At 50.0% G+C, this 12,120-nt stretch overlaps 1 protein-coding gene across 2 annotated transcripts in view; it reads left to right on the top strand.

The window, feature by feature from the left end:
- The window catches only part of SAFB2 (scaffold attachment factor B2), a 33,141-nt gene that overhangs the window by 12,937 nt on the left and 8,084 nt on the right, over positions 1-12,120 (top strand). For both annotated transcript variants that reach the window (XM_047097429.1, XM_047097430.1), the window contains exons 10-13: positions 3,608-3,757; positions 3,847-3,959; positions 8,360-8,490; positions 9,706-9,797. In XM_047097429.1, the coding sequence (XP_046953385.1) occupies positions 3,608-3,757; positions 3,847-3,959; positions 8,360-8,490; positions 9,706-9,797 (486 nt within the window). The remainder of the gene's footprint in view (positions 1-3,607; positions 3,758-3,846; positions 3,960-8,359; positions 8,491-9,705; positions 9,798-12,120) is intronic.

Raw genomic sequence — 12,120 nt, 5'->3', positions numbered from 1 at the left:
GCTTCAGCTCAGGTCATGATCTCACGGTTTGAGTTTGAGCTGTGCGTCGGGCTGGGCTCTCTGCTGTTAGCACGGAATCCGCTTCAGATCCTCGGTCTGCCTCTCTCTGCCCCTCCCCTGCTTGCTTGCTGTCTCTGAAGAGTAAACATTGAAAAAAAAAGTAAACATAGCCTAAACGATGGGTTTATTCAGGGAAGTTAACAGCATGCCATCAGCGTTTGGGAGGGACACCAGATTTAGATGTGGGTCTGGGGTTTGGCGCACCTTGCTGAGTAAGTGCTGTTTAAGTGAGGCCTGGGTGATTCTGGAGTTGACCTTGCCCACAGGTCTCAGCTGTGGACTAGAGCAGTGGCATGGAGGCCCTGTGGTGGGACAAGTCTGTATTTTGGATCAACTAATCGGAGGCTGCTGTGGGGGGCAGAGGGCGAGGCCAGGGGACAGGGACAGGTGAGGTTGTCTTGGATTCTGCTCTCGTGGCCATCAGAAGCGATGTCCTTGCAAGGGTACTTAGTTTGGTGGGGAAGTCACGTGACCCCACAATTGGCTCGGCCCCTTGACCTTGAGAGTGAAGAATGGGAAATTCGTCTCTGAGAGAAGTGACATCTGTCCCCTTCAGAGAGTCCCCTTTGGCCCTGTGTGAGGTGCTCTGGACAGAGCGGGGCTCTCCTCTACTGGGAGAGTAGCGCTGCTCCACACCTGCGGGCAGGAACACGGATCCCGGAGTCTGCTGCGAACCTAGAGATGATGGAACGTTCCTCCACCCCACCCCCACCATCATCGCACAGGTGGGGACGTTGAGGTCCGGAGAGAGGAGAGGACTTGCTCACGTTGACCTGAATCAGGTGGTCAGGGCCAGACTCAGGGCTCTGCACTCGCGTGCGGGCTCTCCCCTCGGTTCTCTGCACATCCCATGGGAACATTCACGTGTAACACGAGCACGAGCAAAGTGGAGTTTGAGTCTGCTCTGGCTCTGTCTTCTCTCTGACCTATTTCTTGGCCTCCTTGCTTCTCTTGCTGCCTTTTGCATTGAGTGCTTTTTATGATTTGTTCTGCCCTAGCTGTAACTCGTGTATGGGACTAGTGTTACTATGGCCTGGTTTCTGGAGGTTGTAAAATTTAGTTGTTTGAGTTTTTCCTTGTTTCTTGATGTGGACTTCCATCACCGTGAACTTCGCTCTTCACTGCTTTTGCTACATGCCATAATTATTGTGTGTTGTATTTACTTTTCGTTTGTTTCAAGGTATTTTTTTTTTCTGACTCTTTTTTTTCACTTATGGGTTGAACTATAACATTTCTCTTTGGTAGCCGCATTTAGGAATTCTATTACAAGGTTCAACTTGGGATGCCTGCGTGGCTCGGTCAGTTAAGCGTCTGACTCTTGATTTTGGCTCAGGTCACGATCTCACGGTTCGTACGATCGAGCCCCACATCAGGCTGTGTGCTGACAGTGCGGAGCCTGCTTAGGATTCTTTCTCCCTCTCTCCTGTGTGTATTCCCCCCTCACCCCTCTTAAAATACATAAATAAACTTAAAAAAAAAAAAAAAGACTCAATTTAGCCCAGTCTATTCCCTTCAGTGATAATCTGATTCCCTGGAGGCGTGCGAACCTTGTAACAGTGCACCGCCATTTTCCCTCCCAGCCTTTTTGGTCTTGCCATCGTGGTCTGTTTTCTATTCAATAACGCAGTACGTTATTGGCTTATTTACGTGTTTAATATGCTTTGTGCTTACACCTTAAAGAGGTACATAAATAAGAAAAAACAGGGACTTTTCAGTTACCTACGTGTGTATTTTTTGAGGTGCTCTTTATTCCCTTTTGTTGATATCCAAGTTCCTGTTGGGTATTATTTTATTCTATCTTTAAACCTTCCTTAAGGTACAGGCTTGCCAGTGATAATTTCCACTGCTCTCGTGGGTCTGGGAATGTCATTCTTTTGCCTTCGTTTGGAAAACTCTGTTTGCCGGGTGCCAAATTCCAGGTTCCTTGATTTTTTTTTTTTTTTTTTTTTTTTTTTTTCTGGACAGCAGTGCTGCCTCCTTCCTTCTGGCTCATGTCATCTGACCTGTGGCTATGGGTCTCACCTTCGTTCCTTAGGGCACGGGTGTCTGTTTTCCTCTGGCTTACCTGTAAGATTCTCTTGATCACTGGCTTGGAGCGATTCGCTGCCACGAATATTCTGGGGTTTCATCCACTAAGTTTTTCCTGTGCTTCTTGCCTTTGACGACCCATGTGCTATCGGAAAGCCTGCTGTTGCTGTGGTTTGTTTTGGCGTGTTTTGTCTTTTTTCCTCCATTTATTTCGAGTAGCTTCTGTTGCTATGTTTTCAAGTTCCCTTACCTTTTTTCTGCAGGGTCTGCTGTCCGTCTCCTCTGATGTATTTTCCAGCTCCAAAATTCCGGGTTGGGTATTTTCAAATACCTTCTGTGTGTTTACCCAGCATGTTGAGTGGTTTCTCCAGCTTCTTGAGGGTTTAGGATATAGCCAAAATAATTTTAACATCGTTGTTGACTAATTCTGTTATGGAGTCACTTCTGGGTCTTTCTCTATTGGTTGGTTTGTTTTCTTCATTAGAGTCCCTTTCTGCTTCTGGGCCTGCCTGGTTATTTTCGATCGGACGTCAGACGTTGTGATTTACATGTATTCTAGTTATTCGTATGTCCCTATAAATGTTCTTGAGCTTTTGCTGGGACACAGTTCACTTATTTATTCCTCAGATTTGCTGTCCGGCTTCGTTAGGTCAGAGCAGGTTGGTTAGGTTAGTTCGGCTCCGGGGGCGGCACCCTTCTGGCTTCTCAGCCTCGTGCCCCGTGAATTGCAAGCTTTTCCATTCCAGCTGCTGGGTTCACTCTGGAAAAAGTGAATCGTTTGAGGCCCTGAGCAGCCCAGCCGTGGGGATTGCTTGCTCTCTTCTTACGGGTGGTTCTCTCGCCCCTGGCCGCCCGTGGACTCCTCACAGGTGTGCGGCTCCCCGCAGCGGTCTTTATGCGGCGCTGCCCTCGTCGATACTGGGCTCTCGCTGCCTCGATTGTTTCAGACGTTGACTTGTGCGCCGCTCCGGGATACCGCCCCTCACCCCTCCGCAGGCCGTCGCCCCTCTCTGCCCGTGGCCAGGTACTTCTGGGAAGTGAGCCCAGGCACCCATACGGCTCCGCGTGTCCTCTCTTGCAGGTCACCATCCCGTGTGGCCTGGTGTGCGGCGTCCGAAAACCCTTGTTGCCTGTTTTTCCTCTAGTTTTCTAGTTTCAGGCAGCCGGAGGGTAATTACTTGGTGCGCCAGCCTGTCTGGAAGTAGAAGTCCAGTTGGAGAGAATGATCCAAGTGGGAAGGACTTTTGATTAATTAATGAGTTGTGGTTGGTGAAGTTTAAATGTCTTTAGCTTTTCCTGTTTGTTTTTTGTCACTCCGAGGGCCGATCTTGCATCGAAAACAATTGTATTTTGATGGGATGGATTAGAACCACTTGCGTAACTAGTCCTGGAGAACCACCAATTTGTGGAGAAGTAAAAAGTAGTGGAAGTAATTCCGATGATCAATTAACTGCTCATCAGTTTTGACAGATTGTGTGGTGATCTGTGCGGGAGAATAAGCGTGCCCTTTCTCGTGAAGGTTGTCGGGGCCAAAGTGGTGACCAACGCCCGCAGTCCTGGAGCTCGGTGCTATGGGTTTGTCACCATGTCGACATCTGATGAGGCTACAAAGTGCATCAGCCATCTCCACAGAACTGAGCTTCACGGAAGAATGATCTCCGTCGAGAAGGTGAGGCCGTTCTTGCCTGCCGTAACCCACGGAGCCGACAAGCGAGAAGACCTGGACCGTGAGCCATTTCTATCCATCTTGTGTTTTAGGCCAAAAATGAACCGGCTGGGAAAAAGCTGTCCGACAGAAAAGAGTGTGAAGTGAAGAAGGAAAAACTAACTAGTGTTGACAGACATCATCCCGTGGAGATCAAAATTGAAAAGTAAAGTGGTGATTTCAAACCTTTCTCAGGGCGCCCGGGGGTCTCAGTCAGTGGGCGTCCGACTCTTGATCTCAGCTCAGGTCTTGATCTCACGGTTGTGAGTGGAAGCCCTGCGTTGCCTTTCTCTTAACTTTTCTCTTGGGAGTGGGCGGGAAGAGGGCAGGTGACAGCCACAGGGTCATTCCTCCTCTCCAAGGACAGCCTGCCTCTCCAGCTTCTCACTGAAGTGTCCGATTTGTGCATCTTGCTGCCACTTGAGTATTGTTTCTGTAAAGCTGTCGAGTGAAGTAACGCGTAACTGTAAGAAATGTGTTCGGAGGATCCTTAATAAGCGTTTGTGTCTAAACAACTTAGTAATCTGTTGGGAAAAAAAATGACACGCAAAATGGAAGAATAATAATTTTGTAATTTTTTGAAGTTTGTTTATTTTGAGAAACAGAGACCGTGCCAGTGAGGGAAGGGGGGGGGGGGGTGGTGAGAGAGAATCCCAGGCAGGCTCCGCTCTGCCACTGCAGAGCCTGACGTGGCGCTTGAACCCATGAAGCTGTGAGGTCATGACCTGAGCCGAAACCAAGAGTCGGACACTTAACTGACTGAGCCACCCAGGCGACCCGAAAGAATGATTTTTATTTCACTGTTAATGTTCTGGGTCCTTGCACAGTCTCTCAAACCTTGGAATCGTTTGCTGATCCAGACTGGTTTTCGTTCAGTTCCTGCTTTTTATCACAGCCACTTTTAAAAAACGTAGCGTCATCCAAAGGAACGTAACCTGAACTAGTACCCAAAAGAGTATCGTCGAGCTAGTGGTTTGTGTGGTGTCTGACCACCGTCAGGTATTACCGTGTCCCTCAAAAATATCTGGTACCTCAGGGCACCTGTGAGTTCACTGTGGCACCCTGAGGGGTACCTTGGCACAGAAGTTGGGGAACTGTGGGTCTGGATGCCATCTATGAAGGAGGTGATTTGTATCTTTAACCAAGATGGAAATAGGGACAGACGGGTCATTCAGAGTAGGCATTGCTTGCTTACAAATTTTCTCAAAGTTAATAGGTTTATCTCCTGGAGGAGGTAGGCTTCCGTGAGGTGCTTGATGGTGGTACAGTTCTCAGTGCCCAGCACGGTGCGTTCATATTGTATGTGCAACCTTCTTGCACACCTGGGGCCATTCTCCCTGCAGATTGAACCCGTTGCTGAGAAATCTGTCCGTCTCAGTGATTCAGTTTTGCCTTTGTTTTTTATGTTAAGAAAATGGACGTCGAGCGAAGGTGCGGACATCGTTAACACTCCTAAGTTCAACTCCATTTTTAACAGTTTAATTGCCGCTCTTCATTCCAAATTAGTCTGTAGACCCGTGAGTACTAGGTGTCAGAGTAGCCTTCGTGTATTTACAAGCGAGACCAGCGATTCTGTCAGCAGCTTCTCCAAAGAGACCTGTTCTGTCCACAATTCTAAAACCGTATTTGTCAGATATCGGTAGCTGTTCAGAATTCTTGGTCTTCTTGGTGTTTGGGAATCCATTTCCCTCAGTGATTTTTCTGACCACCCAGTGAGATGTGTCTGGACGAAAGGAAGGGGCTAATAACTGGCTAGCGTGCATCGGGTGGTTCCCTTGGTCCCTGGAAGAGTTTCGTGTCGCAGAGGGAGCAGGCTCCGGGTCGGGGACTGCCCGGCTGAAGGGCACACAGAGCAGCCCAGCTAAGAAGTGACAAGGCCAGGGTTCGGTAGCGGCGGGCAGTGAACTCGGGGCCGTTGACAGCCACACTGCCTTGAAGTGATTTGACTGGGAGATTGAGGAATTCACAGTATGTTTGAACCACAGTTTTTTTCTTCCAGTGAACACCTTCATTAACCTTTCCTCTCGAGAATCTCTAGGTTCAGTAGGTAGTCTAAGCGAAGGAGAGAAACTTTTCTGAAGAAGTGGCTCGTCTTCACGGTCTCGGATGAGTGGTGCGTTTGCTGCGGTTGCCGTTTGGAAAGCACACGCACGTGTCCAGCACCAGCCCCTGCCCGAGGGTGGCCCCTTCCCGTGTGTCCCTCCAGCCTTTTTGTGTCCGTATGCATTCGTGTTTTCGAAATTACATTTTTAACTTTCGTTACCGAGAGGTTCCTCTGCGTGCGGGAGGTGCCGCGTGAGTACAGGACAGCGGGAGGGGTCTCCTCGGAGAGAGAAGGCGCCACCACAGGATAGCGAGGGCCGTGCGTCACCCGTGATTCGTCACGGCTTTATCTGGAGTCACGTAGTCACCAGAACGATTTCCGCCTCTGTCAGAAGGGAAGGGACGTGGACTGCGTAGCCGTGGAAGGGAGCCACGTCTGTGTGTGTCCCCCGACACGGACGTGAGGTGAGACGCTGCGGTGCGGCGTTCTAGTGCCGTCCCGGTGACGCCAGGCTGTGAGGCTACCCAGGCACCACTCAGCAGAGACACGGGCGGTGGAGCCCAGGGATGGTCAGGAAAGGCCCTGTGGTGGCCGTCACAGGGAAGTTCCTTGAGTAAGTTGACACACGTGTATGGTGTTTTGGGTTTTGGCTTTGTTGTTTTTGTGAAACCAATATGCTTAAAAAAAAAATTTTTTTTTTTTAATTTTTCTTTTAACGTTTTTACTTATTTTTGAAGGAGAGAAAGAGCATGAGCGGGGAAGGGCCAGAGAGAGAGGGAGATGCGGAATCTGAAGCAGGCTCCAGGCTCTGAGCTGTCAGCACAGAGCCCGATGCGAGGCTCGAACTCACGACCTGTGAGATCATGACCTGAGTCGAAGTCGGACGCTTAGCCGACTGAGCCATCCGGGTGCCACCCCCCCCCACTTTTTTTTTTTTTAAGCGTTTGTTTATTTTTGGGAGAGGGAGAGAGAGAAACAGGAGCAGGGAGAGAAGGAGACACAGAATCCAAACGAGGCCCCGGGCTCCTAGCTCTCAGCACAGAGCCCGTCACAGGGCTCAAACCCAGGAACCGTGAGATTGTGATCTGAGTCGAAGTCGGATGCTTAACTGACTGAGCCACCCAGGTGCCCCCAAATAACAGGTCTTAATTCTAGTACACACCATCAATTGTTGTGTGTATTTACATTCTCATAAATTTTAAATAGGGGCACCTCGGGTGGCTCAGTGGGTTGAGCTTTGGACTCTTTGTAAGTTTATTTTTAGCGAGAGTGTGAGCAGGGGCAGGGCAGAGGGAGAGAGAATCCCAAGCAGGCTTCTCGCTGAATGTGCCACCTGCTTAAAATTCTCTCCCTCTCTCTCAGCCCCTCTCTCCAGTTCACACGCTTAAGCTTGCTTGCACGTGCCCTCTCTCTCTCTCTGAAAAATTAAAATATAAAAATTAAAAAAATTTTTTTAAACGAGGTTTTTCTTAAAGTGTGAATATTATTTTAAAGACGACGTGCTGTGGAAGTTGAGGAGGGAGGAAGAGTGACCTTGGGAGAGGTTTCTCCAACAGGCTGAGCCCTGCCTGGGTTGTAGGGAAGACAGGGCAGGGACCTGGTCAGGGAACCCGAGGGGCCTGGCACACGGTGGGCATTTAAGGAGTGTGAGATTTGATCGCCCGAAATAACAGCGTTAGGGAATAAGGGAGACAAGTTTGGGTGGCGACGAGGATTTATTTCACTGCTTAGAAAAAAGCTGCCTCCGGGTTGAAATGTGACAGCAGTTGCTGCACAAGCTGGGACGTAGCCTGCCATTTTAACTCCCCCACAATACACAGAAATGACCAGGCGTGTTGTTACAGGCCCGTGGCCCGCTGCTTCGTGTAAGCCGCCACCTCCTGTCCTCATCCCGTACCTCCACTCTATTTTATTTCTTTTTTTTTTTAAGTTTTTTGTTAACGTTTCTTACTTCGAGAGCGAGAAAGAGAGAGTGTCTGAGCAGGGCAGCGGCAGAGAGAGAGAGGGAGACATAGAATCCGAAGCAGGCTCCAGGGTCCGAGCTGTCAGCACAGAGCCAGAAGCGGGCCTCCAACCCACAGACCTCGAGATCACGACCTGAGGGACACTCAACCGACTGAGCCACCCGGGCACCCCTCCATTCTATTTTATACTGTATTTATTTGGAAAAAATGTTTTTTTCCACACACGGCGAAACACTTGAAATTAGTTTTTAACGCGCATTCGGACGTAGTTTCCCGTGTGTGTGCCCACGAGCCGCTCTGCTATCCCCGGGCATCGAGCAGTTGGCAAAAATAGCCACGAGCCTGCAGTTCTGTCCTGACGGTTCTAGATGTGGCAGAGATCTCCCGGGGGAATGAGGGCTCTGCCTCTCAAGAGGATATTGTCCCTACCGCGGTTTTCCGAGAGTTGTGTCCGTCCACCTGCCGCCAGGCTGGTTGGTTTTGTGTGCAAGTCTGAAGAGATGTGAGCTGCCATCCGAGTCCCAGGAACTCAAGTTTGGTAACCATGTTTTTCAACAGAACCGTGATTAAGAAGGAAGAGAAGTTGGAGAAAAAGGAGGAAAAAAAGCCTGAAGACATTAAGAAGGAAGAAAAGGAAGAGGATGAGCCGAAACCAGGACCTGCAAATCGGTCGAGAGTCACCAAATCAGGTGAGCAGAGCTTTCCACGTGCCCACAAGAAGGGAGGAGCTCAGTGGTGGGGGGAGGGGGGGGGGACCGCGGGTTCTGTTGACAGGCGGCTCTGAACGCATCGCAGCCCCAGGGTGACGTGGCCTGAAGGAGTGTCTGGTGACGTCACACACGTGGGGACGCTCCCCCTGGTGACTTCTGCTCACTGGCGGCCCCGCGACTAGGCCTCTCGCTCTTCTGCGTAACATTTGGCAGGAGTGCAGAAAGGTATGCGCGGGAGACGCGTCCTGGTTCTTGAAACTGATTGGATGCAGTTATGCAGGCGTGTGGTCAGGCTTCTCCTACGTGTGTGTTAAAGGCAGATAGAGTCAAAACCGGAGATACGGTGCAAACTCAGAACCTCTGTACCCGTTGACGTAGCTGCACTTGGGGCGTGCCACCTCTTGACATTTTGTAAAGTTCATCGTGTTCCACGCCTTCAGATTTGCATGAGGCTCCGCGGAATGTCGTCTGGAAAAAATAAAACCAATTCTCCCTGCGCCTCCCTCCTCTCCTCCCCAATAAAACAAACAAAATTCAGCCATCTGGAGCATGGGAACTGGGTACAGCGCATTACAGAGCGTTACAAATTAGATCTTTGGCGTTTGGTGTAATTTACCAGCAGTCTCACGAGGAACGTGTTTTTAAAATGTTCCTCAAGTATGGCAAACCTCCCCAAATCAGGAATAGTCCTGGTGGTTAGTCTGGTTATTGTGTCATCGAGGGGAAGATTCTATTTGGAGGCCTTTATTGCTGTGGATGAACGAAGGGAAGCCCAACCGTCCGATTGCGATGAGGGCCTGAATTCTGCAGAGCGTTCCAGGATGTGGAGGAGAAAAAAAATCAAAATCGGTTCTCCTGGAGCTGCTAGGATTTAGCGCGAGGGTAAAGGAAGCTTGTGGGTTGGATGTGTGTGCGTGGCAGAACGCACCTTGGCTTAGATTTATGTTGCAAGATGTGAGGAAATCCCGGCCGCTTCATTCCAGGTGAGCAGAGACCTGGAGTGCCTCATGTCGGTAGTGGGTGCTTCGTGTCAGAACGGGAAGGAGGAGGAGACACAGAGGCTCCAGAGGTTAGCGTTAGTCACTCGAGGGAGCCTGGCGGGCCCCCGGTCAGCCCATGTGCTGCCTGCTCTTTGGAAGTGGGGGGCTCAGCAGGTTTTCATGGATGGCTGGTTTTTTGGTTTTTTCCCTGAAGGAAGCAGAGGAATGGAACGGACAGTCGTGATGGATAAATCGAAAGGAGAGCCTGTCATTAGCGTGAAAACCACAAGCAGGTCAAAAGAGAGAGTAAGTATTGCTTCTGCCATCTCAGGTCCAACTGATCTGAGGGTGGTTTAACGACCACTTTGATCTGCACTACGAACACAGCTTTGTTTCGCCTTTAAAATTTTAAGAGTTCTTTGATGTATTCAGAAGGCATATCATTAGCCGTCGGATGGTACGTACAGACACAAAGATTCTACAACTTATTTCAAAACAGCACCGAATGTTTTCACTTCACACGATGTGTTGACCCCGATTCTCTGTCAGGTTACGCCATCTTCTGGAAGAATCGATTCGCAGAAAGCCGACCATTGGGTAGAATGGGCAGGACCCAGGCTGTTCAAGGCAGAAGGCAGGTTCTGCTCTTTGGTTAACCTAGTGGTAGCTGATTCATCGCTTTGGGCGATGCTTCATGTTCTGTGACGTTAACAAGAAAGAAAAATGGAGTCCGCTGGGAAATCGACTCACGTTGTCAGAGAGCGGACCTCCCATTTCTTAAGTGGTACACGTAGCTGGACCAGCTAGTGGTTCCTCGTTTTGTTTTTTCCACTCCGAAAAACAAACCCCTCTGCTCACCACCTGAAGGTTCTAGCTCAACCATTCATGAGAGCCGGCCCCTTCCAGTGAATGCCGAGCTAACAGTATTCATCCAAGAACCGTTTGTGGTGCTGAGACTTATTTTTGAAATGAGCGTTTGATTTTTAATCCATCCCTTCCTGACGTCATTTTCCTTTTGGGGTACGTGAAAACCGTAAAGACACTAAAATAGAAAAATCTCTCAAGGAAGCCTAGATAAACCATAATCTCACCACCTTAAGTAACTCTGACGTTAAAAAAATAAATAGTAACGTGCGCCCGATGAGAACATTCAGATCTTCAGATCGTATAGGAGGATGGCAACAGAAGTAGGACAGAAGCCTCTTCGCTTTCACATGGACTCCTCGCACTTCCTTTCTTTTCTCTTCGAGAGAGAGAGAGTGCGAGTGGGGAAGGGGCAGAGAGAGAATCGCAAGCAGGCTCCACACTCGGCACAGAGCCCGACTGGGGGCTCAATCTCATAACCCGAGGCAAAACGAAGAGTCGGAGGCTCACCCAGCTGAGCACCCAGCGTGTACGCTGGATTTCGAAATAATGGTAGTTTCACAGGAAGTTGCAGAAATAGTACAGAGGTCCTGGGTGCCCTTCCCCCAGCTTTCCCCAGTGACTTCTTTTGTGTCACTGTAGCACAGTAGCGAAGCCAGGACGGTGACATTGGTATCCGGCGTGTATGTGCCTACGTAGCGCTAGGACTTTTCTGTTACTGGTGTGGACCGCTGTGAGCACCGCCATCAAGGTACAGGACTAGCCCGTCACCACAGAGATCCCCTGCCTGTCACACCCACGCCACCAGCCCACCTCCAGCCCTGGGAACACCGGTTGTCTGTTTCCCATCTCTGGAATGTTGTTGTTCTGAGAACACGTACGGATGGAGTCGTGCAGCACGTGACCACAGCATGGTGACCTTGAGAGCCATCCGGGGTGCACAGGTGTTGTCCTTTCTCTTCAGGAAGCCGTGATCGTTTTAACCAGGCTCTTGGTTACGGATGCTTGGTTGTCTCTCGTCTCCTGCTGAGAACTGCTGTGGTGGGACATTTGTGTGCACACCCCTTGGCATACTGTGGGTTTCTAGGTGCAGAGGGACACGGATGTCATTCTTTGGGATGGGTGTTAGCAGAGTGCCCTTCCGGAAGGCAGCAGGATACTACGGTCCGTGGCTGCGTCCGGTGCCCTGGCCGCTAGTAAGTGGGAGGTGGTGAGCCCAGGGCTCTGACCCCGAGACCCCGGTGCTGCGCTGGCCTCGGCACGAGGTTGCACCCTCACCTGGACTCTTAGGGTGTCTGTTCCCCTGCCTTCTACCTACAGTGTGTGTGATCAGACTCCAGTCACTTTGCCCGTCTCCTCGACAAAGGGGGGTCATCGTGGTGTTTTGGGTTATGGATCTTTCTGTGATGAGATGGTCCTCTCTTTTTTTTGTTTTTTTTGGTAAAATTTCTGTTCAAAACTTCTGCCTGTCTTTCTCCCACCACCCACGAGGTAATTAAGAAAGTAAGCTAAGGAAATTTTTTTTTAATGTCTCCCAGGCCCATTCTCTAGAGACCCTGAGGTTGTGGGTCAGCAGGTAGCCGTGCGTTCTGAGCTATAAAAGCTTCCTGGGAGAGTGATCGTGGGCAGCTTGGGTGTCGTGGCCCCTGAAGGCCTCAGGCATGAATAGGAGTCAGTAGTTAAGGTTTCGTGCCCTGTCCTGGAAATGAGAGTGGCACGGAAGTTGCCCGTTAATGCTCTGGAGCTGATGAGGAGTGCTCTTTTA

This window comes from Lynx rufus, unplaced genomic scaffold (assembly GCF_022079265.1).
Source record: "Lynx rufus isolate CCGP_SWC_20201006 ecotype Redwood Valley unplaced genomic scaffold, mLynRuf1.p SCAF_4, whole genome shotgun sequence".
Classification (NCBI taxonomy): domain Eukaryota; kingdom Metazoa; phylum Chordata; class Mammalia; order Carnivora; family Felidae; genus Lynx; species Lynx rufus.
The sequence above is the reverse complement of the archived record's forward strand: the minus strand, read 5'-3'. Positions and strand labels throughout refer to the sequence as shown.